The sequence below is a fragment of the Miscanthus floridulus genome, chromosome 8 (genome assembly GCF_019320115.1).
Source record: "Miscanthus floridulus cultivar M001 chromosome 8, ASM1932011v1, whole genome shotgun sequence".
Lineage (NCBI taxonomy): Eukaryota > Viridiplantae > Streptophyta > Magnoliopsida > Poales > Poaceae > Miscanthus > Miscanthus floridulus.
In genome coordinates this window covers 228,866,617-228,890,011 of record NC_089587.1, presented here as the reverse complement: position 1 = coordinate 228,890,011, position 23,395 = coordinate 228,866,617, and the positions used below count along the sequence as shown (strand labels likewise).

The 23,395-nt window shown below is 44.6% G+C and overlaps 2 protein-coding genes and 1 pseudogene across 3 annotated transcripts; 1 reads left to right on the top strand and 2 right to left on the bottom strand.

The window, feature by feature from the left end:
• Window positions 1–31: 31 nt before the first annotated feature.
• On the bottom strand, window positions 32–3,542 carry LOC136478474 (zinc finger CCCH domain-containing protein 19-like). The gene is made up of 3 exons (XM_066476942.1): window positions 3,002–3,542; window positions 2,366–2,476; window positions 32–2,237 (listed from the first exon to the last, which is right to left on the bottom strand). Exons 1-3 carry the CDS (start codon window positions 3,098–3,100, stop codon window positions 372–374), a joined length of 2,076 nt encoding a protein of 691 aa, XP_066333039.1. The 5' UTR covers window positions 3,101–3,542; the 3' UTR covers window positions 32–371.
• Window positions 3,543–5,562: 2,020 nt separating this feature from the next.
• On the top strand, window positions 5,563–6,175 carry LOC136470775 (COP9 signalosome complex subunit 6-like; annotated as a pseudogene).
• Window positions 6,176–6,501: 326 nt separating this feature from the next.
• On the bottom strand, window positions 6,502–23,109 carry LOC136478473 (uncharacterized). 2 transcript variants are annotated; one of them, XM_066476939.1, is made up of 17 exons: window positions 22,755–23,109; window positions 21,046–21,164; window positions 20,877–20,922; window positions 20,602–20,674; window positions 20,448–20,505; window positions 20,067–20,162; window positions 19,815–19,938; window positions 19,145–19,411; window positions 18,223–18,324; window positions 17,697–18,054; window positions 17,491–17,604; window positions 16,663–17,294; window positions 16,199–16,392; window positions 12,791–13,013; window positions 12,434–12,553; window positions 10,372–11,142; window positions 6,502–9,923 (listed from the first exon to the last, which is right to left on the bottom strand). In XM_066476939.1, exons 1-17 carry the CDS (start codon window positions 22,848–22,850, stop codon window positions 6,825–6,827), a joined length of 6,492 nt encoding a protein of 2,163 aa, XP_066333036.1. In that variant the 5' UTR covers window positions 22,851–23,109; the 3' UTR covers window positions 6,502–6,824. The 2 variants fall into 2 exon arrangements, with proteins under 2 accessions (XP_066333036.1, XP_066333037.1); XM_066476940.1 differs by having other exon boundaries at window positions 10,372–11,139.
• Window positions 23,110–23,395: the final 286 nt, after the last annotated feature.

Sequence of the window (23,395 nt, the reverse complement as noted above, 5' to 3'; positions counted from 1 at the left end):
TACATCTGGAGGCAAGGGTGTAGAATGAATGTATTGTAGATGTATTCTCTACCAGCAATATATTTTCATCTTACGCATCAATCAAAAAAGCAAATACAGATACAGTATGAAATCTGTTAGGTCTCATGTCAACTAAAAATACAACACAGGTTTGGTTGTTACAACAAGCGAGCTCTCGTTGAAGGAGCTCATTTGTTCAACAATGTCCATTCTTCTATCTCTGTTCTCCCAACTATATATTAGTCTGTGTCTTTTGCGCAGTGAACTAAAAAGTACCTCGCGCCAACAGAGATGAACACCTTGTGAGAACCACTGACACCTCTTCTTGTTGCTTGGGCCTCCTCGTACAACAACTTGCTTATCCGGCTCGTTCAGGAGATCATCACGCTCACTTTTCGCGCGAAGTCATCGTCCTCATCCTCTAGATCGTCGTCGTCTTGGTACTCCTGGTAGTCATTATCCTCCTCGGCGTTGACGTCCGCCGCCTCATAGTCATAGTCTTCCGCTGCTGCCTCTCCGTCTTGATGCTCCTCCAGCTCTTGGGCAGCTGCAGCTTCATCGTCATAGTCTTCTGCTGCTGCCCCTGCGTCTCGATACTCGTCCAGCTCTTGGGCCGCTGCAGCTTCATCGGCGTTGTCTTCTGCTGCCGCCTCTGCATCTTGATACTCGTCCAGCTCTTGGGCCGCTGCAGCTTCATCGGCATTGTCGTCGTACGCCACATCATCTTCAGGATGGAAGGCTTCCTCTTCCTCCTCTTCTTCTCCAATGCCCTCCATGTTCTCCCCAACCGTGTCATTTGCCACAGTTTGGAATTCTTCTTCCGCTCCTGCAGTGTAGTTATCTGCTTCCTGTATGATGCCAGGCTGGGCAGCGGGGATTTCAGAAGCCGCCTCTCTTTTTCTCTTCAGTATGGCACTCAGGGGCTTTGGACCTTCAAAAGGAGCAGCCTCCCTGCTCGAAACTATTTCTGAAGTCACACGAGAAGAGCCTAAGCCCTTGACGATGGCATCTTCTCCTGACCTGCCAACACCTTTCTTTGCCTTCAACTCTGCAAGGCTCTTTGGACCAGCAAAGTTCAGTGATTCAGTATCCTCACTGCTATTTTCCTTCACCGCCAAATCTTTTGCACTGTTACCCGGTATCTCCTCAGCTGATCTAGCCTTTAGCCTTTCATGAAGCCTCCCTCGAAGGTCTGAGGGTTTTGGTGGTGACAATCTGGCTCTAGAACCTCTATCCCACTCCTCTGAACGTGACCCAAGCCTGTCAAACGATGTCTCCCCAGGTAGCCTTATTCTATCACGCAGTCGAGACCTTGAGAGGCCATCCTGCTGTTCACCTCGCCGACGATGTTGGTCATTGCGCTCATCCTCAAGATGAGTGTCATGCCTACCAGGGGCTTCAGTTGATCCTGAATTATTATTGAGCTTTCTTTGTTTCAGTAGCCTATGGCGCAGATCCGAACTGCCGGCAGCCACAGCGGGCATATGTTCTCTCTGGGAAATCCTTTTCTCTGATGAAGACCTCTCTGCCGAATTTCTGTATGACCTTTCTGATTCATATCCACCATGTGTTTGCCTCGTCATCCCTCCAGTATCATTAGCACGATGGTTGTAAGCGGTATGGTTTCCCTTGAATGACTGTTGAGCGTCGTCGTCAGCAGCACCGACATTCACGCCAGAACCAGCGGATGGTTCTCTCACAAATTCACCCGCCTCCGTACCGTTGTCAGTTAAGCCATCCTGGACTGAAGGCTGAGGCTGGTAACGCTTTGGTGCACCAGGCTGTGCATAAGAATTACTGTGATTCTGATAAACTCTTGATGGATGATCGGCCCTACTCGTCGTCAGACTTTGCTTGTGATGAAGCGGTTTACCATCATGAGCGCTGGCCTTTGGCTTGTCAACTACGCCTACCGCAGGCGTGCTCTGTTGGGACGAAGAGTTGGGTTTTGTCCAGGAGTTCTTCAACGGAGGATGAAGATTAGGCTGCAAGGCAGGGGTGAAGACCTTGGCCGGCGGCTGTGGAGCAGGGTTTCCTGCAGACTGGGGCGCATGCAGGAAGGTACACCTGTCCCCTTTTGTGCACATGCCCTTCTGAAAGTAATAACATGGAACACCCTGCTTGGCAATGGCAGGAACAGATCCATGGGGTTGAGCTGGAACAGAAGCTGAAGCTTGGGGCACAGACTGTTGAACTGGACGTGGAGTTGTTGGTGCTCCGGCCAGGTTGTCTAATGGCTGGAAAGAAAAACACGAGTAGAGTAAAGCAAAGCATCGTGCTTGTGTTACTTAGAATGTGCTGTAATAATCATGGCATTAATTTGTGTTTGGATGTGTAGAGGGCGGAGGGTGGACGGAGGGCGCACCGGGTGCCTGAAGGAGCATTTAGGATTGGCGCAGTTGCCATGGAACCAATACCAGCAGTCCCTGGGATTCATCCTGGCAGCATCGCTGTGACGGTACTCGCATTCACTTCCCTGCATGCAGTGCAGGAGATTATGATTCCAACATGTGAGCGAGGTGAGTCCAACTCAAGCTCAACTAAGTGTAACCTACTGTATGTAGAAATTAAAATTACAGTGCCATGGATATGGATCTGGAAATGATGCAGCAGGTATGTATTATCAGGTGATGGTAGAAAATGGAATAAAGCTTGAACGTTGAAAGGAACGATCTATGTTATGCATGCGACCTTGGAACCGAAGAGTAAGCAACGGATTAAAGAGATCTATAGTAGGAGATTCGGAAAAGGCCGAAGAAAAGTAAGGTGGTGATCCAGATCGAAGGGTAGGGTAGGCTAGGTAGCGTACATGCATGCATCTAGAGGAGGCGAAGAGAGATGCCATGGCATCTATAAGACTATAATTGAAGGGAGCGAGCAACATGTGTGGCAGAAGAATCCAAGAAAGAGCAAATTAACCTTTGTTGCAGTAGTAAGTAAGAGAAGAAAGGAAACCAAAAGAAGAAGAAGATAAAAGGGGGGAAGCAGGAGTAGGTGGTACCTTTTTGCAGGTCAACGGGGAGGCGAGGAAGTAGATGCAGTCGGTGCTCCGGCGGCGGCGTGCCTCCTCCTCGTCGGGCCGCGCGGCGGCGGAATCCATAGCTGAAGCCAGGGTTGGAGGCAGGCAAAGAGCTAGGCAACGGCGGCGGCGGCAAGATTTATTAGTCTGAAGTGTAGAGGAGGAGGCGGAGGAGCAGAGCAGGCCCCGAGTGAGTTTTTGGCGATCGATGCGCTTTGTTTGGGATGGGATGGATCTGTTCGGGTTGTTTGTGGTTGTGGTTGCGAGCTCTCAGCTCAGCAGCTCAGAGGAGAGGAGAGGAGAGCTTACTGTGTTTCTTTTCTTGAGCATCAGCAGCAGCTGCTGCTCGACTGCTCAACAGCTTCCACCTGAACAGCTCTCAGCTCAAGTGGGAGGGAGGCCAGGGAAGACGAGGGGCTCGGGTTCCCAATCTGCTAGCTACTGGCGTACGAATACTCCTAGCCAAGCCAAGCCAAGCCAGCCCTGCTGCTCTCTCACTCTGTGCTCCCTCCTCTACTCTGCTCTGCAGCTCAACTAATTGCCGTGTCGTCTTGTGTGGTCGTAGATAGATGATGGCTAGGAGTAAAAAGTAGTAGATCTGGCACTGCCACCTCTGTGTCCGTGTAATCCATGCTCTGCTCTCCTATTACGTGAAAAGAAAGTTTCCTTCATTGTTAAGGCCTTGTTTAGTCTGGATAAAATTTAAGATTTTGGATACGATAGTACTTTCGTTTTTATTTAGCAATTAGTATTCGATCATGGACTAATTAGGTTCAAAACGTTCGTCTCGCGATTTCCAACCAAACTGTGCAATTAGTTTTTTTTCGTCTACATTTAATGCTCCATGCACGTATCGCAAGATTCGATGTGACGGCTACTGTAGCACTTTTTGAGAAAACTTTTTGGAACTAAACAAGGCTTTAGTGTCCGTTCGCTCGAACTTCAGTCGATTTTTCAGTTAGAATCTACAGTATTTTTTTTCTTATATCAAAAACAATTTTAATTGGTTTATCAGCCGGCTTACCACTCGTAGTATAAACTGTGCACAGATTCTAGTGCGTACTACGCACCATGTTTTCGCCCCTGCTCTGCTTCAGTTGGGTGCATGGGAGTGAGCGCCGGAATGAACATGAACCAGATGACAAGAGATGAAATGAAACATTCCATGTGCACACGTATGCACACCACTATGGCCCTGCGCGCGCACACACACACACGGCACATGTTTTCTTTGGTTGCTCGCCCAATTTTGCTATACGCCCCAGTCCAACCATATATATGTTTTCTTATACAAGAGAGGAAAAAACGAACCCAAACCATTGCACGCCAAGTTTCACTCACATACATACATACATGCGGCGCAGCAGCCATCGCAAGAAAAGATGACTTCCTTTAATGATTCTGTTTATTTATGGAGAAACAAGCTCCGCAATTTGTACGTCATGAATGAATGATTACTCGCACCCATACCATACGGATAGGAGTAGGGATGAAAACGGATTGGGATACGGACGGATATCACCGATATTACATTTGTTTTCATATTTCTGTTCGGATTCAGATTCGAATACGGATAGTGTCAACTATGTCGGATAGGATATGATTGGATATCGACATCATAAATATGTGATTTGAGTATTCGGATGCGGATATGGTATCGGATGTTGGATATCCGGACTCGGATAAGGACAGATCTCAACCCCTCTAAACGGATTCGGTTTCGAATACGGTCGGAAAATATCCGTACCGTTTTCATCCCTAGGTAGGAGACATCGTGAACAATAGATTCAGTGACACTTTGGACTAATAAATAACTTTCGCTATGATGGGAAACGAAAATAATACTAAACGGAACAACTAGCCCTGTGCTGAGCCGTGCCGTGATTGAAAGCGAGAAAGGTGTACCCCACCACCGGATTACAGTCACAGTGACTTTGTCACAAACTCGTCGCGGTGACTTCCACGTCAGGATGCGATGCGATGCGAGAACCAGACGCCCACCACCGGTCACCGGAGTCGGACGGTTATGACAACAAGATAAGGAAGGTGCCCGGACCCAGGACGGAAGCAAGAAAACAACTTTCCTCTTCCATCCATCCCCACACTACACAAGGAGTAAAGATATCAACGGGCCCCGTTTCCCGATTCCCCACGGGGAATTCACCCATTAGAGGACAGGATGGTACAAATCTTATCCCCATGGAGAATTAAATGGGGGAAAAATCATCCCCATAGGATATGACGGGGGCGGGGATGGTATACATGCCCCCGTCCCCGTTCCCCGCGGGGACCCGAAATGTTTAAGACCCATCTAAGAAGGCACAATTCCTATGTACGTATATAAGGCAATTCCTAAGCCTAACCTTATCATTTCCATTCTTTCCATACTCCCAATCCCCTCCCCCGTCCCCCCCCCCCAGCCGCTACTGCCGCCTGCGAGTCGCACGCACGCCCCAGAGCGCAAAACCCCCAACCCCACCTCGCATCCTTCCCGTCACTGTCGCAATCGCAACCCCCGCTGGTGCTACCTAGGTCACGCCACACGTCACCTCTCCCCCGGCTCCGACGATGTCGGCGCCCTCCGACGCCGCACCGGCAGTATCCGGGCCCGCGCCCACGACCACCGTCGCTGCCTCCAGCGGCGGGTTCACCTTCAAGCTCCACCCGCTCGTCATCGTGAACGTCTCCGACCACCACACCCGCGTCAAAGGCGCAGGCCGCCTGCTCTGGGGACAGCTCCTCCTCCTCGTCCGCGGCGGGGGCGGGGGCCGGGCTGCCGCTGAGGGTGTTCGGGTGCGTGATCGGGGTGCAGCGCGGGCGGACCGTGGAGATCTTCAACAGCTTCGAGCTCGTGCTCGACCTCGTCTTAGGCACCCTCGACCACACCTTCCTCGAGAAGAAGCAGGAGCTCTGTAAGCTCCTACTCGAATCTAGAGATTTTTTTAGGGTTTCACGACGCCTGGAATCGTAGGGAATGCTAGGGTTTCGTGGATGGTTTGATGAGTTCTTTGTTACGGCTGTGGCTGTGCAGATAAGAAGGTGTTCCCCGACTTCTACGTTCTCGGCTGGTACTCCACTGGAAGCGATGTGCACGACAGCAAGGTTCTACAGGGAAAAGGGTCAGATTTTTTTGTGATCCGTGTCATGCTGATATAGTGGGTAAAGGAAAGCACTAATTAGTTTGGTGTACACTTCTGGACGATGTGGCATATATTATGAGTAAATATTATACAAAGTTGGTGTATTGAACTATTGTGTGCATTGAGGACTCAACACATGTGCAGTTGATGGCTTGATGCGGGGATGAAGATCCCCGCGGGGATTAAATCCCCGAACGGGGACAGGGATGGGGAAGAAATGCTCCCCATGAGCCTTCACGAGGACGGGGACGGGGGAAATTTTCCCCCGCGGGCACGGGGATGGGACAGTAACCCCGACGGGGAATTCCCCGTTGACATTTCCAACAAGGAGTCAAGTAGACCTTCTCCGAACCTGTTGTTGTGTTTCATCCTCAATTTCTGCCCCTTTCCACAATCACAAACGGAGAAAGATCCTACTAAAGGATGGCATGCCACCCATGTCCATAATTGGTTTTCAATTACATACACACACCCTGCCTCCCTCAACAAAACAAAACAATAATTAATTAATAAATAAATACTTCCCAATACTGTACACTGAACTGCAGCCTTACTTACAGCTACTAGAGCCACGTCTATCTGCGTGCCACCTTGCACCATACCCAGTCACAAACCGCGCTGCTCTGCTTTGCTGCCCAGTCAAAATTGTGCCGCTATATATGGTCTTACCCGACGTTTGCCACAAAGGGCACCAGCCGCTTGTGATCCCTCTTGCGCCCAAGCGCGCAGGTATCAAGAACTCGCCCAAGCAGCAGCCGGGTGTTCTGCAGCGCTACATCCCGTGCCACCAACCCGCTATCTGCGGCGCTGCTGCTGCCACCGCCGCCGCCTTGCCCCATCAAGGACCCGAACCCCGACCCCGTGGAATACTGCAGCGGTCCGCTCCTAGCCTTGAAAGACGACTGAGGAAGCAGCATGCTCTGGAGGACCTTCTCCCCGGCCCCATGCCCATTCTCGCCAAATCCAGCCTCCTCGCCTTGCCCGCCACCCACGCCGCTGCAGCTCCGTAACAGCGCCTCCAGCACGTTCAGTGCCTCCGAGCATAATGTGCTCTCCACCAGCTGCGACACGACATTGTACACCTGGGGTATTATCTGGGACGGATCCACAGGGGTTTGCTGCAGCAGCGATTTAAGCATCAGAAGAATCACCCGCTGGTAATCCAGAGGGCCTCTCTCCAGGAGCCTCAGCAGGTGCCCAAAGGCCAAAGATGAGTGCTTAGGGAACCACTCTGCACAGATTGGTGGCGAAGCTCGTGCAAACAGATCTTCCAACGACATGATTTCCCCAAAGGAATATGCTCTGAACACTTCGGCCAAATCGTCCAGAGACTTGGCACGGCACCATACTGAGATATTGGATGCCACATAGTAAGCTTTCTGGTTCTGTTCTTGCAGTGGCGAAGCTGACCCGAGGGAAGGTACTTCACGTTCCCTCGTGAGCTGCAAACCAAGCCATGGAAGAAGGCCTGTGATGTGCATCAGTAACCTTGTCTCAGGGCTCCCAAATATAGAGTCACACGTAGGTATAGTGATCCTAGATAGCACCTCAATTGCAGATCCATGGCTAACAGTGGACATGAGCCCTTTCAGCACCAGCGGCTGCACCCCTTCAAAAGCAGGGACCTTCCCAGTCTCAGCCACAGATAACAGTCTCTCTGAAGTAGTTCTAGACTCCAGCCTGTGGAGGTCACTTGCATACCCATTGATGTCAAACTCATCACGCGGCATGCTTGAGAGTAACACATTTTCTGTTGTCCGGTCACGGAATGTCAAGCGATCAATTACCCTACAAAACAACTCAAGCACCTGGCAGTAGATGTGTACAAAGTCTGTGTGCATCAGTGCAACGCAGCCCCAAAAGAGCTGTGGATAAAGTATAACCTTCTCAGGTTCCATGTTTTCAACCATGACCTGTAAAGTCAGCAATATCTCCATCGCAAAACCTAGAACAGCTGGAACAGGATTCCCCAAGCATCTGTGGATGCATCTCAGAAGCAATACGCAGCTATCACTTTTAACACTGGGACGTAACGCACGGTATATCTGGTGCGACCGACAAGCCAGGTGACAAGATGTGCACTCCATGGCCCACTTAAGAGCTTCAGAACCCCAAGTCTCACGAAGGTCCCCCTGGAAGAAAATAGCACTAACCATGCTTTGCACGAGTGCCGATAAGAGTGAAGCGCTAGGAAGTTCGGTCCGGACAAGGGTAGGATCCTCGTTCTCCCACATCAGGCTGCCCCTTTTAGACTGAATGTATTTTATCAAGCTCACCACATGATGCTTATTCTCTCTTTCACTACTTTCAACCTCATACAGTTCAAGATGACGGCCAGCCAATGAATACAGGAGATTCACGAGCAAATCTTGGCAATGCTCGAGCACAATGTCTTCTGAGCTATCCATTGAAACACATGTGACGTGGAACAACAGAGGTAAATTTTCACGGAAGTCTTCATCATTTTCATAAGCAATTTCAGCCAGAAGAATCAAAGCTATGTCAGCACGTGAAAGCAAGTGTTGGTGCCCTTGTAATGCTGACTGGAGTTCATTGGCATTGATCCCGTGAATTCCACTGCCCCCTTGATGCAAAAAATCATCTGTTGAGTTTGGGGTATCAAAGTAGTAGTCACCACTATCTCTGGAAACATGGCGGCTCCTCAGATTACCAGCAGAGCTTCGAACACCCATCAACGGCCCCGACATATTCATTAACGCTGGAAGTAGCTGGCCTGATCGGCCTGCCGTTGGGTTTGGAATGCTTACCTCAGGAGCCAACGGGCTCAGTGGGCCAGATACACTTCGGCCGGTAACTGCAGATGTCCGCCAGCTCAGGTTTCCACTGACATTTCTAACTGCACCATCAAGGGAACCACGAACAAGTAGGGGGGACATGTGAGGCTGGCTATCGACGATTGTTGCAACCTGAGAGGCAGTAGGCCCTTGAGAAAACTCCAATACGACATTTGCAGAGATATCAACTTTCCCAGGCCTGACTGGTTCTTCATTGTCCTCGAGCATTCTCTGAGATAGCTCGCAGACCAAGTGATCAATGGTCTGTTGTGGGCAGATCCGAGCAAGGTATAGGCTAACACGCTTCGCAACAGAAAAATAAGTAGCAAATGCACCAGTGATCTCTGCCGATGGATTGGCATCGCAGTCCTCAATCCCTCTGGTGATCAAGAAGTTCAAAACTGGGATGATATTGCGAGTATTGCTTGCCACAGTGCTCCAAAGTTTCTCAATCTCATCAGGAAACTGATCACCATGTTTCCATGTTACATAATAAAGACTTTTCAGTAACCTCTCACTCCAGCCAGATTCCTTCAGTCTCACAAAGTTGAGATTTTCTATCCAAGGAGCCATGCATGTAAGGACCTGATGTTGTGCAATAATGTCCACTGCATCAAGCTGACGCTGCATTATTTCCTCGCACAGATGCTCACTGAGCTCAGGATGGTCCTTGGCAAGCTTTGAGGACAACTTATACTGGAATTGTTGGTAGGAATCCGGGAGGTTGCCAACAACAGAAGCCCGGTAATGCCCAACACCATCAGTATCGTCTTCAGCCCATTCGCGAAGAGAGAGTGTCTCCAACATCTGGAGGGCACTGTCACGGATTAGTTTTGTCTGATCAACCACCTTGTAGAGGATCAAGCTCACAACTCTCTGGATTTCACATTTTGGAATCTCTTGGCGCATGTAGACTTCAGCCAGAACACTGAAATAGCCATCTGCTATTTGAGGGTCTGGAGAGTAGCACTGCAAATTATTGACAAAATATCAGCACCGTTGAGATTTAACAGCTGGTAGCAAGCATATAAATAGAATAATGCCCAAGTCATTGAGAAGTGACAACATATCATTTACTTTCAGATCAAAATGAGATACTGCAACAGTAACACAATCCTCCAAGAATGTTTTGCCCAAAAGAAAAGCACTTCTTGAAGGAGATAACAAACCATAAATCAAGAGGCCAAAAAAGGAAAGAAAAAACTTTCAAGTGTAAACTTGTGGAGGATAAAGCAGTCAATAAGATCAACAATTAATTTATGCATTGTTTTGAGAAGAAAACTTTAGCATGAATAATTTTTAGAGCTGATGTGACTATTTCATGATTCATATGATATGAACGACATTGCAGGTGTGTATTTAGTCTACCTGCCAAGATATTGAGAAAGTAGACATGAGAAATATAAGCTAAACTTACCTGATCTATGCAAGCAGGAAACAAGTCCAAATTTGTCTGCAAAATATTCTTCAGCGCGGTTTTTGCTAAGAGGAGTCGCAAGTGGCTAGTTTTCTGCTTGTCCCTCCCACCAAAACGTCCACCGTCAGTATGCTTTGAATATGACGGTGTTCGCGGATCAACTGGTGAATGTCCAAAAGGTGCTCTTGCAGATGGTTCCATGAATAAACTATTAATCCATGATATCACCCGGCCAGACATCTTTCTTGCATTATCATCAAAACAAGGCCCATAAAGCAATGAAGCAATGGCATTCATAGAAGCCCAGTTAATAGCTTCTAACTGTTCAGCCATTTCCCTGTCAAATGCAAGTTTGTCAAGCGATTCCCTAGACCTCGTATGTTGGTTACTTTTATATCGCTCAATTTCACGACGATAGTCGCTGCTGCTTTCCTGTCCCCATGAACTACCAGAATCCTCACTCCAGGTAAGGACAAGATCAAAAAGCCTCTTACGTATTCTGTTGTCAAACCACTCAGCTTTCGCATCAACAAATTCTGGAGCTAGGTATCTCAGAACAGATGCTAATGCATATCGCAGAGGCTGCAAATCTTGAAAGCTATCGGCCAAGGAAATAGTAATTTGGCGGTATGTTTCTTCAATGAACTTCAAAAACTGCTGGCGCAGCACAGGTTTCCGACTAAGCATCCCAGGCCAAACCTTCTCAGCTATCATTCGATGTATATTCGCAACATGAGTGCGCAGATCCTCACGGCGGGACCTAGGATTCTGCTGAACCAAACACAAGTAGCCATCAGAAAGAGTATTTGAAGAACTGTGCCTATAATCCTCTTTTGTTTCAATTTATTTCACAGGTGGCGATGCACCTTGTCAAGCAATGAACATAGAGATGACCAGAATATACGGATGCAAGTGGGTACCCAATGGTGTTTTCGGGTCAGCTAAATAATTACAGTTAAATGTCATTCTAGTTCATTTTTCCACTCCCCTCAAACTACGGAAATGCCATTCTAGTTCATTTAACCAAAATAAATTGAACTTGCATCCCTACCACTACCAGAATAAGTAGCATATTCTACAAGTTGCAATACAAGGTCAAGCTGACACTATTCAGTCAGAAATTCATACTCCTTTTTTTATATTAGGAACCAAAAAGATATTCCCTTTTATTTGATGTTATAGCCTCACGGGATTCAGGAAAAAAAAAGTTAATTCCTCCAAAAGGGTACTAGCATTGTTTAGTTTGTAGTACATTTATAGGACTCGGAAGAACTTAATGAGCTAGAAATTGACATCCCTTTAATAGGGGCACAAGGTTACATTGTGAATTTTTGTTAATATGTACGAGTTTAAACAAGAAATAAAAAAGAACAGAGAGACTAGTAGACATGGGCTGAACCCCCACTTTGTTTCACCATGTATACCTAATAAGCCCACTAACCCACCATGGACATAAACCAAGGAAGCAAAGGGAAAACATCAAAAAGAAATTACTATTTGCTCCTAAGTGAAACGCTACCACCACTTAACCTCTCACAAAACTAAAGTAGAGAACAGAAAAATAGTTGATTTTCTCGATGAACAAACACTTTGAGCAACATTTCCCAAGAATATGGACAAGTACTGCAAAAGGTATGTATTGAGATCTTGATGACATCTAAGCATGGGGATATGCACTCAACGTTACGCAATAAAGGGCGTACCCAGTGCAGAGAGCTCCCGCTCTGTGCGGGGTCTGGGGAAGGGTGTTAGTGGCAAGCCTTACCCTCGCCTATGCAATGCGAGGAGACCGCGACTCGAACCCGGGACCTTCCGTTCACAGGCGGTAAGACTCAACGTTACGCAATGTGCCCAACAATCTCAAGTCCCAATCTCCGGTAGGAGATCACCAGGGGGGCGGGATGTCTATACTATTTCAAAAAAAAAAGATGCAAGGCGAAGAGCAACAGTTAGTTTTTGCAGCAACATATGAACTCCCTTGAAAGAAGGCAGCGAAATAAACATTCATACCTAATTAATTCAATATAAATTTCACTTTAGGAAGAAAGTTAAGCCTCTGTACCTTCCATTTGGGCTTTCCTTCCGTTTCTGATGACACCTCCTCAACAAATAATGCCAGATCACCAAACATGATTTCACATACTTCTAAATGTGAGTGGCCAAGGGCAGATGTAGCAGCAAACTGCAGAAAGCATCAAAACAATTTCAGTGTATGTGGAGTCAACACTAATCAGCTAATTGTACAATATGCCAAAAGTGCATATATTTAATATGATTCCACCACACAGGAAACCAATATTGTCGCAGCCAAACGAAGAATCTGGAAGGGAAGGACAAGAACGAACTGCAGTATATGCAATTGCAACGTAATATGCAAGGCAAGATAAACCATGCAAAATTAATCATTGCATTAACTTACTGCATATGCTTCTGAACCATGACGCAATGATGGAAAAATCATATGGAAGACTTCTCTTGCTGATTTGATTTTAAATTCTTCTCTAATATCAGGTGGACAAGAGCATGCAAACATGGCATATATCAACCATTGGTCAAGTTTAGTTTCAGAATCTTGTGATTGCTGAGCCTTTCCACCGAGGTCGGCAGGAGTAATCTGTTCAAGTCTTCTAATAACCTCTAATCTGTGGAGTTTTGCAGTAAAGTTAATAAGATACCAATTATAGCTGATCATACAATGAACAATCAAATTATCAAATGAATGCAGAAAATAGACTTCGCCGTAGCTTTTGATCCGATGATAGCTAACACTTTCTTCCGTAAGAGACAGTCCCATTTAGTGACCTTTAGTAGCGGCCAGTACTCTAGTCAAATCGACTTTGTCTTTACAAGAAGGAGGGATAAACGAACATGCGTGGACTGTAAGGTGATACCTGGAGAATGTGTGGTCGCTCAACACAAGCTGGTGGTGGCTGACTTCCGCTTTCTAGTGCAAGCTCGTGGGAACAAACCAGCTAGGGTTGCTAGAACGAAGTGGTGGAAATTAGAAGGGGAGGCATCAAAGGTCTTTAAGGAAAATGTCATTGAAGAGGGCCCTTAGAATGATGAAGGCGATGCAAACAGCATGTGGAAGAAGATGGCAACATGCGTTCGGAAGGTTGCTTCAGAGGTGCTTAGAGTGACCAAAGGGAGCGGATGCGACTCGAAAGACACTTGGTGGTGGAATGAAGATGTGCAAAAGGCTATTAAGGAAAAGAAGGAATGCTATAAGCACTTGTATCATGACAGGTGTGCAAACAACATAGAGAAGTACAAGGTGGCAAAGAAGACTGCAAAACGAACGGTGAGTGAGGCAAAGGGGCGGGCCTATGAGGACCTTTACCGACGTTTGAGTACGAAGGAAGGAGAGAAGGACATTTATAGGATAGCTAGGGCTCGCGATAGGAAGACAAGGGACTTCAACCAAGTCAAATGCATAAAGGATGAGAGGGAGCAGCTCTTGGTGAAGGAGGATGGGATCATACATAGATGGCAAGAGTATTTTGATAGAATTGTTCAATGGTGAGAACGAGAACACCACCGTTCAGCTGGACGACTCGTTTGATGACACTAACAGACGCTTTGTGCGGAGGATTCAAGAATCGAAGGTCAAAGAAGCCTTGAAAAGGATGAAAGGGGGCAAAGCGATGGGCCCTGATGGTATCCCAATCAAGGTGTGGAGATGTCTCGGGGATATAGCTATAGTATGGCTAACCAAGATGTTCAACAATATTTTTCGATCGAACAAGATGTCTGAGGAGTGGAGAAGAAGCATATTGGTACCAATCTACAAGAACAAGGGAGATATCCAAAGTTGTACTAATTATCGGGGAATTAAGTTGATGAGCCACACTATGAAGTTATAGGAGAGAGTCATCGAGCAGCGTCTGCGATGAACGACGCAGATATCAACAAACCAATTTGGTTTCATGCCCGGAAGGTCAACCACAGAAGCAATCTTCTTAATAAGATAGGTTATTGAGCGGTTTAGAGGGCAGAAGAAGGACCTCCACTTGGTTTTCATTGACTTGGAGAAGGCTTATGACAAGATACCATCAAGTCCCATCAAAGTACGTGACCCTCTTCAAGGACATGTACAACAATGTTGTGGCTAGTGTTCGAACAAACGATGGTAACACAGACACAGATTACTTCCCGATTAAAATTGGACTTCATCAAGGGTCAGCCTTAAGCCCGAATCTCTTTGCCTTGGTAATGGATGAGGTTACCAGGAACATACATGGGGATATCCCTTGGTGTATGTTGTTCGCTAATGATGTAGTGTTAGTGGACGAAAGTCATGCGGGAATAAATAGGAAACTAGAGTTATGGCGGCAGACCCTTGAGTCTAAAGGTTTTAGATTAAGCAGAACTAAAACCGAATACATGAGATGCGACTTTGGCGGAGTTGTACAGGAGAAGGAAGATGTGAGTTTGGAAGGTCAAGTAGTGCCTAAGAAGGATACCTTTCGGTATCTGGGATCGATGCTACAGAGAGATGGAGATATTGATGCGGACGTTAGCTATAGAATCAAAGCAGGGTGGATCAAGTGGCGACAAGCTTCTGGCATTCTCTGTGACAAGAGGGTACCACAAAAGTTAAAAGGCAAGTTCTATAGAACGACGATTAGACCGGCTATGTTGTATGGAGCAGAATGTTGGCCTACAAAGATTAGACATGTTCAACAACTGAGTGTTGCAAAAATACGTATGTTGCGATAGATTTGCGGTCACACAAGAATGGACCGAGTTTGGAACGATGATATACGTGATCGCCTAGAGGTAGCACCAATTGAAGAAAAGCTTGTCCAACATCGGTTGGGATGGTTTGGCCATGTCCAAAAGAGACCTCCAGAGCCACCAGTGCACTGTGAAGTCCTAAGCCAAGCTAATAATATGACGAGAGGTAGAAGAAGACCGAAATTGACATGGGGGGAGGCAATAAAAAGAGATTTGAAAGCTTGGGATATACCTAGAGATCTATGTTTGAATATGAGTACTTAGAAAGCAGCTATTGAAGTGATTGAAAAATGACTTGGGGCTCTTGGTGGGTTTCAACTCTATCCTACCCCAACTTGATTGGGACTGAAAGGCTATGTTGTTGTTGTTGTTGTTGAACATAGCAATATACTTAAATTTTGAGAAAAATGAAACCAGTAAAAGCACCAATCAGTTCTCAAAAGATATAGGAAATAATTAAAAAGGAAATATGCTTGGGTTTGAAAGAAAGGGTGTAACTGTTTTCTAGGAAACTATATTCTGTGCCACAACAAATCGGGAAAATATTTAGTGCAAACCACATCTTCGGTGGAATCGTGAAAATCCCGTAGAAAAATATACTTAGGAGTTCTTAAAAAAATTGAATCCATGCACATCCATAGTGCATATATGGATGTATATTGACACAAAATTTGAGATTCAAACTCGTTTTGTAAAAATTCATCTTGTAGTGCTTATGCACCTGAAATTTGTTGTTTTCGTATGTTTTTTCACAAAATGAGTTCGAATCTCAAATTTTGTGGCAATGTACATCCATAGATGCACTATGGTTGTGCATGATTTCCTTTTTTCGAACTCCTTAGTGTGTTTTTCCAGTGGGGTTTCACGATTGTACCGAAGATGTAGTTTGCACTGAATATTTTCCCCAACAAATCACCAAATAAACAAAGGAAAGCTATGTCTATCAGTATTCAGTTATATTGGCCAGTGTCTAATTGAACTTCAGAAAATAAGGTCAAAGTTGACAATGGAAGGAAATAAAGAAGGCACAGTTGCATTTATCATATTGAATTGTGCGTGCAGCAGTTCCAGAAAAGACCAGAGGCATGACCTTGCATACTGCACAGAGCTCGGGCAAAGTTCAGCTGCATATTTCACAATTTCACTGAGGTAGCGAGCCCATCTGCTTTTATCTACACTCTCCAAAATGGATTGAAGAGTCACATCCAAAGGAATAGGGTCCATTTCACGTCTTAGATCATAAGGTCGTCCCGGATCCCAATAACAGCTTTGAACAATGTCTTCCTGCGAATTAATAAAGAAAACCTTACTTTAAGGCATCCTTACTTGTGTGATAAGGGATTGTGAAAAAAAAACGAACAGTTTGATGACAACACTTGTGCCAATGAAATCTAAAGCTCACAGGAACATAAGAACTCCAAGGGGGTTTAGGAGGAAAGAGAAAATTTACTCTCGTATATGTTTCCTTTCCTAAGAACCTCCACCATTCCAAACAAACTTCTGGCGGTTCAAAGAAAATAAAACATGAAAAATGCACAAAAAAGAAGCACTCACCCCATTCTCCTCTATAATATCTATGATAAATATTGGCTCTGGTTCAAGTTTCAGTTTATTGTCACCCAATTCATTTGCTGAGTAATCCCTGAGATCATTTTGCAGTGCTCGAACACATCGCAGTAACTCCAGGGCAGTGAGCCTTATTTGAACATCAGCAGAACTGAGAAAGACAAGGCCAACTGCATCCATTTCTGAGGCGCGAAATTCAGATACATCCCTGGACCTATGGAAAGGAGACCTCTGTAGTGCATCCCCTCCTATACTAGAACGCCTACCATATTGCATGTCTTTTACCAAAGCCTCCTCAGATAGGCATACTCTCCACAAACGCATCAGCTCCACCAGGCGACCAAGTGACGTTTGAATTAAAAGAGGAAATTCATCAGGAAGTTTTAGGATAAAATTGGCCATTCCTTTCAACACAGCAAACCTACGATTAGGTAGGCAACGTACGATCCTGTTCAACACTTGCACTGCTTCTTCACGAACACCAGGGTCAATACTTATGCCATGCTGAGGTATAATCTCAGTCATTTTATCATTACGGCCCACCTCTTCTATCAAATATGGGGTACATTTAAGCACAGACCTGAAGAGTGATCCCTGAGATTTATCCTTGGTTACATTATCTGAAAAATATTAATATTAGAAATCAGAGTGAACAGGAAAATGATGAACTATATTAGGATATTACAAACTGGTCCTGTCTTTTTTATAATTAATGCAACAGTTTCTAGAGCGTTGTCCAAATAAATACAAAGTAACAACAGCACTGGCCGAATAATTCCAAATTTTTGCTACATATAATGAGATATAGCAGCATACCTATTGTAGCCTTTGATGATGTGAGAAGTGCTAGGCTATATGCCTTGTTGCAAGACCTTAGTATTGACTCAATTGCTGACTTCACCTTTGGAATATAGTGCCCAATACCAGACACTGAAATTTAAAAGTAAACACTTACCATACATACAAAACTTGGTTAAACAACATCATCAAAGCCTTGCAAAATATTACCAGAGCCAGGTTACCTTGCAAAACATCCAAGCCAATTTGTTGATTTGATGGAGAAACAACTATCTCGAGCAAAGCCCTAAGACCAACAACCTTAGCTTCACTTAAACTATCTGGTTTCAATAATTCTAGTATCATATGATTCATTGCAAAATCCAGATTGCTCTGAGCTAAGGTCACACAGAACTCAACAAGTTTATCATGCTGCACATCTTGGGTCAGCAAGCCTTTCTTCAGAACGGTCAGTAATTGAGAGGTTATACTGTCTAAATAGTCCCAAACATGATTTCGAGGTTGGTAATCCGCATAAATATTCAAATAGAATTTTACTAGCCGATGAAGACAATCCAAAGCCATTGATCGATGGTTCTTGTCCTGTATGATAATTGACAAATCAGAATTATTCTAAAAAAGCATTCCAAAGGAAGAACATTAAGTTTCAGAGATCAGAAAAATTGAAAATAATTTTCAGTGATGAAATATTATGATATTATCACATGAATTTATGTTTGTGATCATATCACATGTTTACAGAAACATCACCTTGAGATACTTATACAGGATCTCCATATGCTGGGAAAAATTAGAGTTGAATGCATTGGCATCACCAAGACAAAGTAGAAGGGTAACAAGTGGAAAACCAACCTGGAATAAAGGTTCAGCGTCATATATTAACAATGTTATACACCAAAATAATGAGAGACGGAGTAAGGAGCTTGTTGCTTTGTTCAAACATCACTAAAGCTTAACATGCTCAACTTTACAAATAACTTTTACATTATTTCATCCCTATGACATTAAAATCCTTGTTATCTCCAATTAAGTGTGCAATAAGTTTGAAGCGAGCTGTGGTCCTACTGTAAGCAGTCAAGTAACTATGGCCCTGTTTGGCAGAGCTGGTTACCAGTAGCTCTAGGAAATCCTGGATCTGGAGCTGCAGGCATGCTAAGTGCATTTACATGACTCATTTTTTTATATTTTAGATTAAATAAAAAAATTTAAACCACTTCAATTTAGTCTACAAACTACAGATCCAGCATAGATCTCAAGAGTTAGAGCTGTGCCAAATGGGCCCTATATAACATAGCCAGCTTTACATTATTTCATCAAATATTTGATCAGATAACCCTAAGTATGAAGCATGGTTGAAATATTGGGTCCCTAGGTACGAAATTAAATGTTTCAGGAAGTGCTTAGGATGATGCAAGGAATTTTATCACTTATCCAACATAAAGACATACACAATATGAAGGGAGTCAAAAACTTATAGTGTTGGATTACTTTAAACTTGTGCAAAATAAATTAGAAAAGGGCCTGATTTAAGCAAAAGAAAAGACTAATAAAGGACCATTTTCAGAGCCACCCAAAGAGAATGACAGGCACCACACTATAGCAAAGCTAATGCATACTGTTTGTACAGATGCAATATCAATTACATAACTAAAATATCATTGCATCAACTTACAGCAACATGCTTGCTCTGCTTATCCATCCAATACATGAGCTGGACTCTTATTCGTGCAACAGCGTCATACCAAAGTGACAATGCAGGTTCGACACCAAGTGGAGGCCAATGATATTTTCCACCCTCCGCAAGTGGGGCAAGTATACTTGAGAGCATGTTGCACAAAGCATGTTGCAATTCACTCTTTCTTTTGTTGGGAGGACGATTTAGAGGATTTGCTTTTGCAATAAAGGATACAGAAGCATTTAGCCCGCCCTCTGTCTTCACCTGAAAAAGGTAATGAGCTTCAGGAATCAAAATGTTGTCTATACCGCTAGCCATAAGTTTGAAATGCACAATTCGAAGCGTTCCACATGGCCATTTTATCGACCAAACATTAATTTGCAGATGAGAAAATGAACAGGTCACAAATATTCTCGGTGTTCTTATATAAACAATAACTTCTTATTATAATACAAATTATGGCTGCACAAGTTCTAGATCCAGTGTACATAAAAAGAAGCATAGGTGGTTGGGTGCATCTAAGTAAACCACAACATCAATCATGAACATAATTCTTCAAACAGTTTTGTCCAGTCGTGCCTTTCATCCTTACCAATATCCTATCAACAAATACAAATATTGAAAATTTGAAACTATAAAACACTGGAGCAGTTTTTGCATATCATACCCCCAATTTAAGGTAGCGCATCCCGTTGATTATGCTGAGTGTCTCGCTTCTAAGAGCAAGTGAATGTGAATCAATACGCCGCACATTAAGCTCTATGAAAAACCTTTCTGTCACAGAACTGAACCTGTAAGAATAAAACATCATAGGTCTCAGCAACTTATACACGATGCAACAGATTCAAGTGATATTTTCAGTTATATAGACACCTCCCTCCCCATTTACCCATAGAAGTCAATAATGTAAGAAGTATACCTTATGCGTGATAAAGCTCCTAAAAGCTGTGCAACAAGATCTAAGAGTAGACCTCGCAAATCAACCAATGAAGGATACTCTACTTGGCTCACAACCCTGCAGAAAGTATAGAAGGCAGGAGGCAAAATTAGCTTCCACGAGTATATAAGCTGGTGCTGCAATTAAAAAGGAAAGAAAACACAATGGCAGACTCAGAAAATAGGTGAATGCCATTGAAATAACAGGTGAATGTCATTGAAACAAGACAGCAATCATTTATTGAATTAACATTTTTTTAATGAAATGCCAGAATAAAATCGGCCACAAATACAAACTGTTATACTAGATTTGTGATACTTTTACCATACAAGAAACATGTTAGGAAAGGCAGTTAAACCTTACCTGTCTGCATTAATTAGCCAATCAAATACGAAACTTTCTAAGCCAATCCAAAGTTTCTCTAGACAAATTAGAAAGTGCAAGATGTCAGTCAACTACTTCGAAAAGTAACTCTGCAAAGAACTTAAAGAAGCAAAAAAAGGGGAAAAGTAACAACCTGTTATTCCCTCTTGCGGACAATACTCAGCAAACCGAATGCAGGCTGAACAGAATATGCACTCAACAGCAAGCTGAGTAAGGGCAAAAGAAACTATGAAAATTGGTAACAAGAGGATGCAATTACTTATAACAATGAAAAGTAATTCCACTGACTACTTGCAGCTATGCTATAATTTACAGTATGCGTGTCTGGTGTTGTTTATTAATATACAAATGACAGCAGGAAATAAAGTGGTCCTTGTTACAAAAATAAATGGTTAATAGATAACAAACCTTCTTTTGGTATGTTGATGCATCGTGAGCACCTTTTGGGGATTCACTGCCAACCAATTATGAACAAATTTCAGTAAAAGGGAAAGGATGGCAAAGAGCTCAATGCTAAATAATTCAAACCTAATAATATTGTAAGGGTGGAGTTTTTAACATAGTTTAATCAGCATACCTTTCTCTCCACCGAAGAAGAGCTTCCAAAAGAGGTAGAGGTGTGTGTCTAGCAACCATGGCAAGAGAATCCAATACTTGCTCATAACTAGGATCAGATGGCCGGAGGTATTGCCCATCCTGTCATTCTCAAAATTAGAACCGGATATAGTTTGTGTTTTACTTAAAATGCTGTACCCAATAACAGACCAACTATAATTTGGCATCATGCCCATATGGTTGGTAACTACATGCGTAGAGGAAACAGTACTACCTTGAGCTACCCAACTACATATGTAAGTTATGTCTAGATTAAGGTTCTACCCATCTTGCAATCTTGATCCCCTTCCTGCTATATGAAAAAGGTGTATAACCTCCCTAAATGAATCAAGCACATCTTGTATGTAACTAGGATACTATGCCTATAATGGATGTACATACCAAGGTCAGTATTTTATTAAGCTTTTCCAGAAGGAAACAACCTAACTAGCTCGGCATGGCCCCCTTTTTTCTTCTTAATATAATGATACGCAGCTCTCCTGCGTGTTCGAGAAAAAAAAATGGCCCATTAAGGGACAATTTATCAACTTAGTCTTCTACCACCAAATTATAACTGAGCCTATAAACTCTAAAGAACAACAAAGCATTTTAGTCCCAGGCAGGTAGGCTCGAGATGAAACCCAACATGAGCCACTAAAGCTGTGATCAAATAAACATAAAGTGCATGTCAACAAAATTTTAAGACCTTTAATCGAACACCAGTTGACAAGAATACTAATATTAGACAGAGACTTAACACATTTTGGGGAAACTTTCAACAGAAGCTACAAATAAGTTTTTTCCCCGTTATTATTGTTGGGGACCGGCGCAAAATAGCTAAAGGTAAAGAAGAAAGTATTTACAGTATGCTTGTGGCAAGGTTGACCGCGGTGTGGTATCTTTGGTAAGAAGTTTAGTGCAGATGATGAGAAACTGTTACAGGTGAACTCGAGGTGCATCTTGTGAGCAACTATTGCCTTCTGCTGTGAGGAGTAAGGACAGCAGCACATTGATTCGGAGTGGCTAGGTTCCTAGGTTATTCACTCCAGTGCCACAGGCGTTTTGTGTTTTTTTTATAACAGTGCCACAGGTGTTGGTTGTCTTGACAAACCAAAGCATCATACCAATGAAAAAGAATGAGGACAAACATCTCAGTAGAGTGATTCCAATTTGCAGCTGTGTGTTGGATCATGTTGTGACAGGCCAAATTATGGAGAACTTTACATTGTTACAGGAGATGAAAGAAACAATATCATGCCAAGAGAATCACAGCCAATTGTTAGTGTTGTGTGGCATCAATGTCTGCAGATACTGTTGGTAGGGCATGAATAATGCCCGCAGTGTATGCAATATACATGAGGCGGCAGAAATGGAACGATTGTAGAGTAGCACTTGACATGCAAGGGAGCAGAGTAACATGATATGGAATTCACGAGTGCAGGACAAGGGACTGGAGAAGGAAGAAGTTAGCCAGAAATCCCTGAATGGTGGGAAGCCTTGCCACAACAATCGGTAATGGTAATGGTAGCGCCGCGATCTCGAATCCAACCGATGGCCATGATGCCTTGTCACCAAATTGCCAGGTGAGCCTCTTCTGAACAGCGGAGTGGCAACGCCCAGAGGAGACCGCATAGGGTGGGAAATGGAATCGTGGAATCATCCATAATCGAAGTGGGAGAGGGAGCAGCTGACCTGTGCCTGGGCGGTCTCGATGCGGCGGCGGGCGAGCGGGAGGAAGCGGGCGAGGAGGGAATCGACGATCTGCTTGGCGGCGCCGCCAGCGCCCATGTCGGACGTCGAGGCCGCCGCGCTGGGCGGCGTGGGGGGCAGCGGCGGGGGGTACGAGACCCCCGCTGCCGCGGCCGCCGCGGCAGCGGAGAGATGGTGGGAGGAGCGCGGGGTAGCCAGCTTGAGATCGCGGGGAAACCGACCCAGCTAGGCGGCGATGCGGAGGCGCCCCCCGCCTCGGTCTGCCCAGCCCTCTCCGAGGGTACAGACTAGAGAGATGGAGCCATTGGAGGTGGTGGAGGTCCTCGGACTCGACTGGTTTCTGTACGGAGTATTCTCTTTCCTTTTTTCCCGTTTGGGTCAGGATCAGGATTATAACTGCGCAGCCATCATCCAGCCCTTGATTTCATTCGTTCAGAGCCTAGAGCTCCAGGGTCCAACCCAACCCTTAACCAAAAAAATAATAATAATAACACCTATATGCTCTCCCTGTTTTTTTACACGTCACATTAGGTTTGTCCTTCCTATTTCATGTGAGATTTGTGTCTCTACGGCGCATCGTTCGACGTTGCTTCAGTGTAGTTTTCACACCGGGTGGTTTCTGG

Coding starts and splice junctions, on each gene's coding strand:
- LOC136478474 (XM_066476942.1), bottom strand. CDS start 3,100: ATGGATTCCGCCGCCGCGCGGCCCGACGAGGAGGAGGCACGCCGCCGC. Junction 2,477..3,001: donor CCCCGTTGACCTGCAAAAAG/GTACCACCTACT, acceptor CACTGCATGCAG/GGAAGTGAATGCGAGTACCG. Junction 2,238..2,365: donor AATGCTCCTTCAGGCACCCG/GTGCGCCCTCCG, acceptor TTTTCTTTCCAG/CCATTAGACAACCTGGCCGG.
- LOC136478473 (XM_066476939.1), bottom strand. CDS start 22,850: ATGGGCGCTGGCGGCGCCGCCAAGCAGATCGTCGATTCCCTCCTCGCC. Junction 19,939..20,066: donor GGAGCTTTATCACGCATAAG/GTATACTTCTTA, acceptor TTATTCTTACAG/GTTCAGTTCTGTGACAGAAA. Junction 12,554..12,790: donor ATGGTTCAGAAGCATATGCA/GTAAGTTAATGC, acceptor TGCTTTCTGCAG/TTTGCTGCTACATCTGCCCT.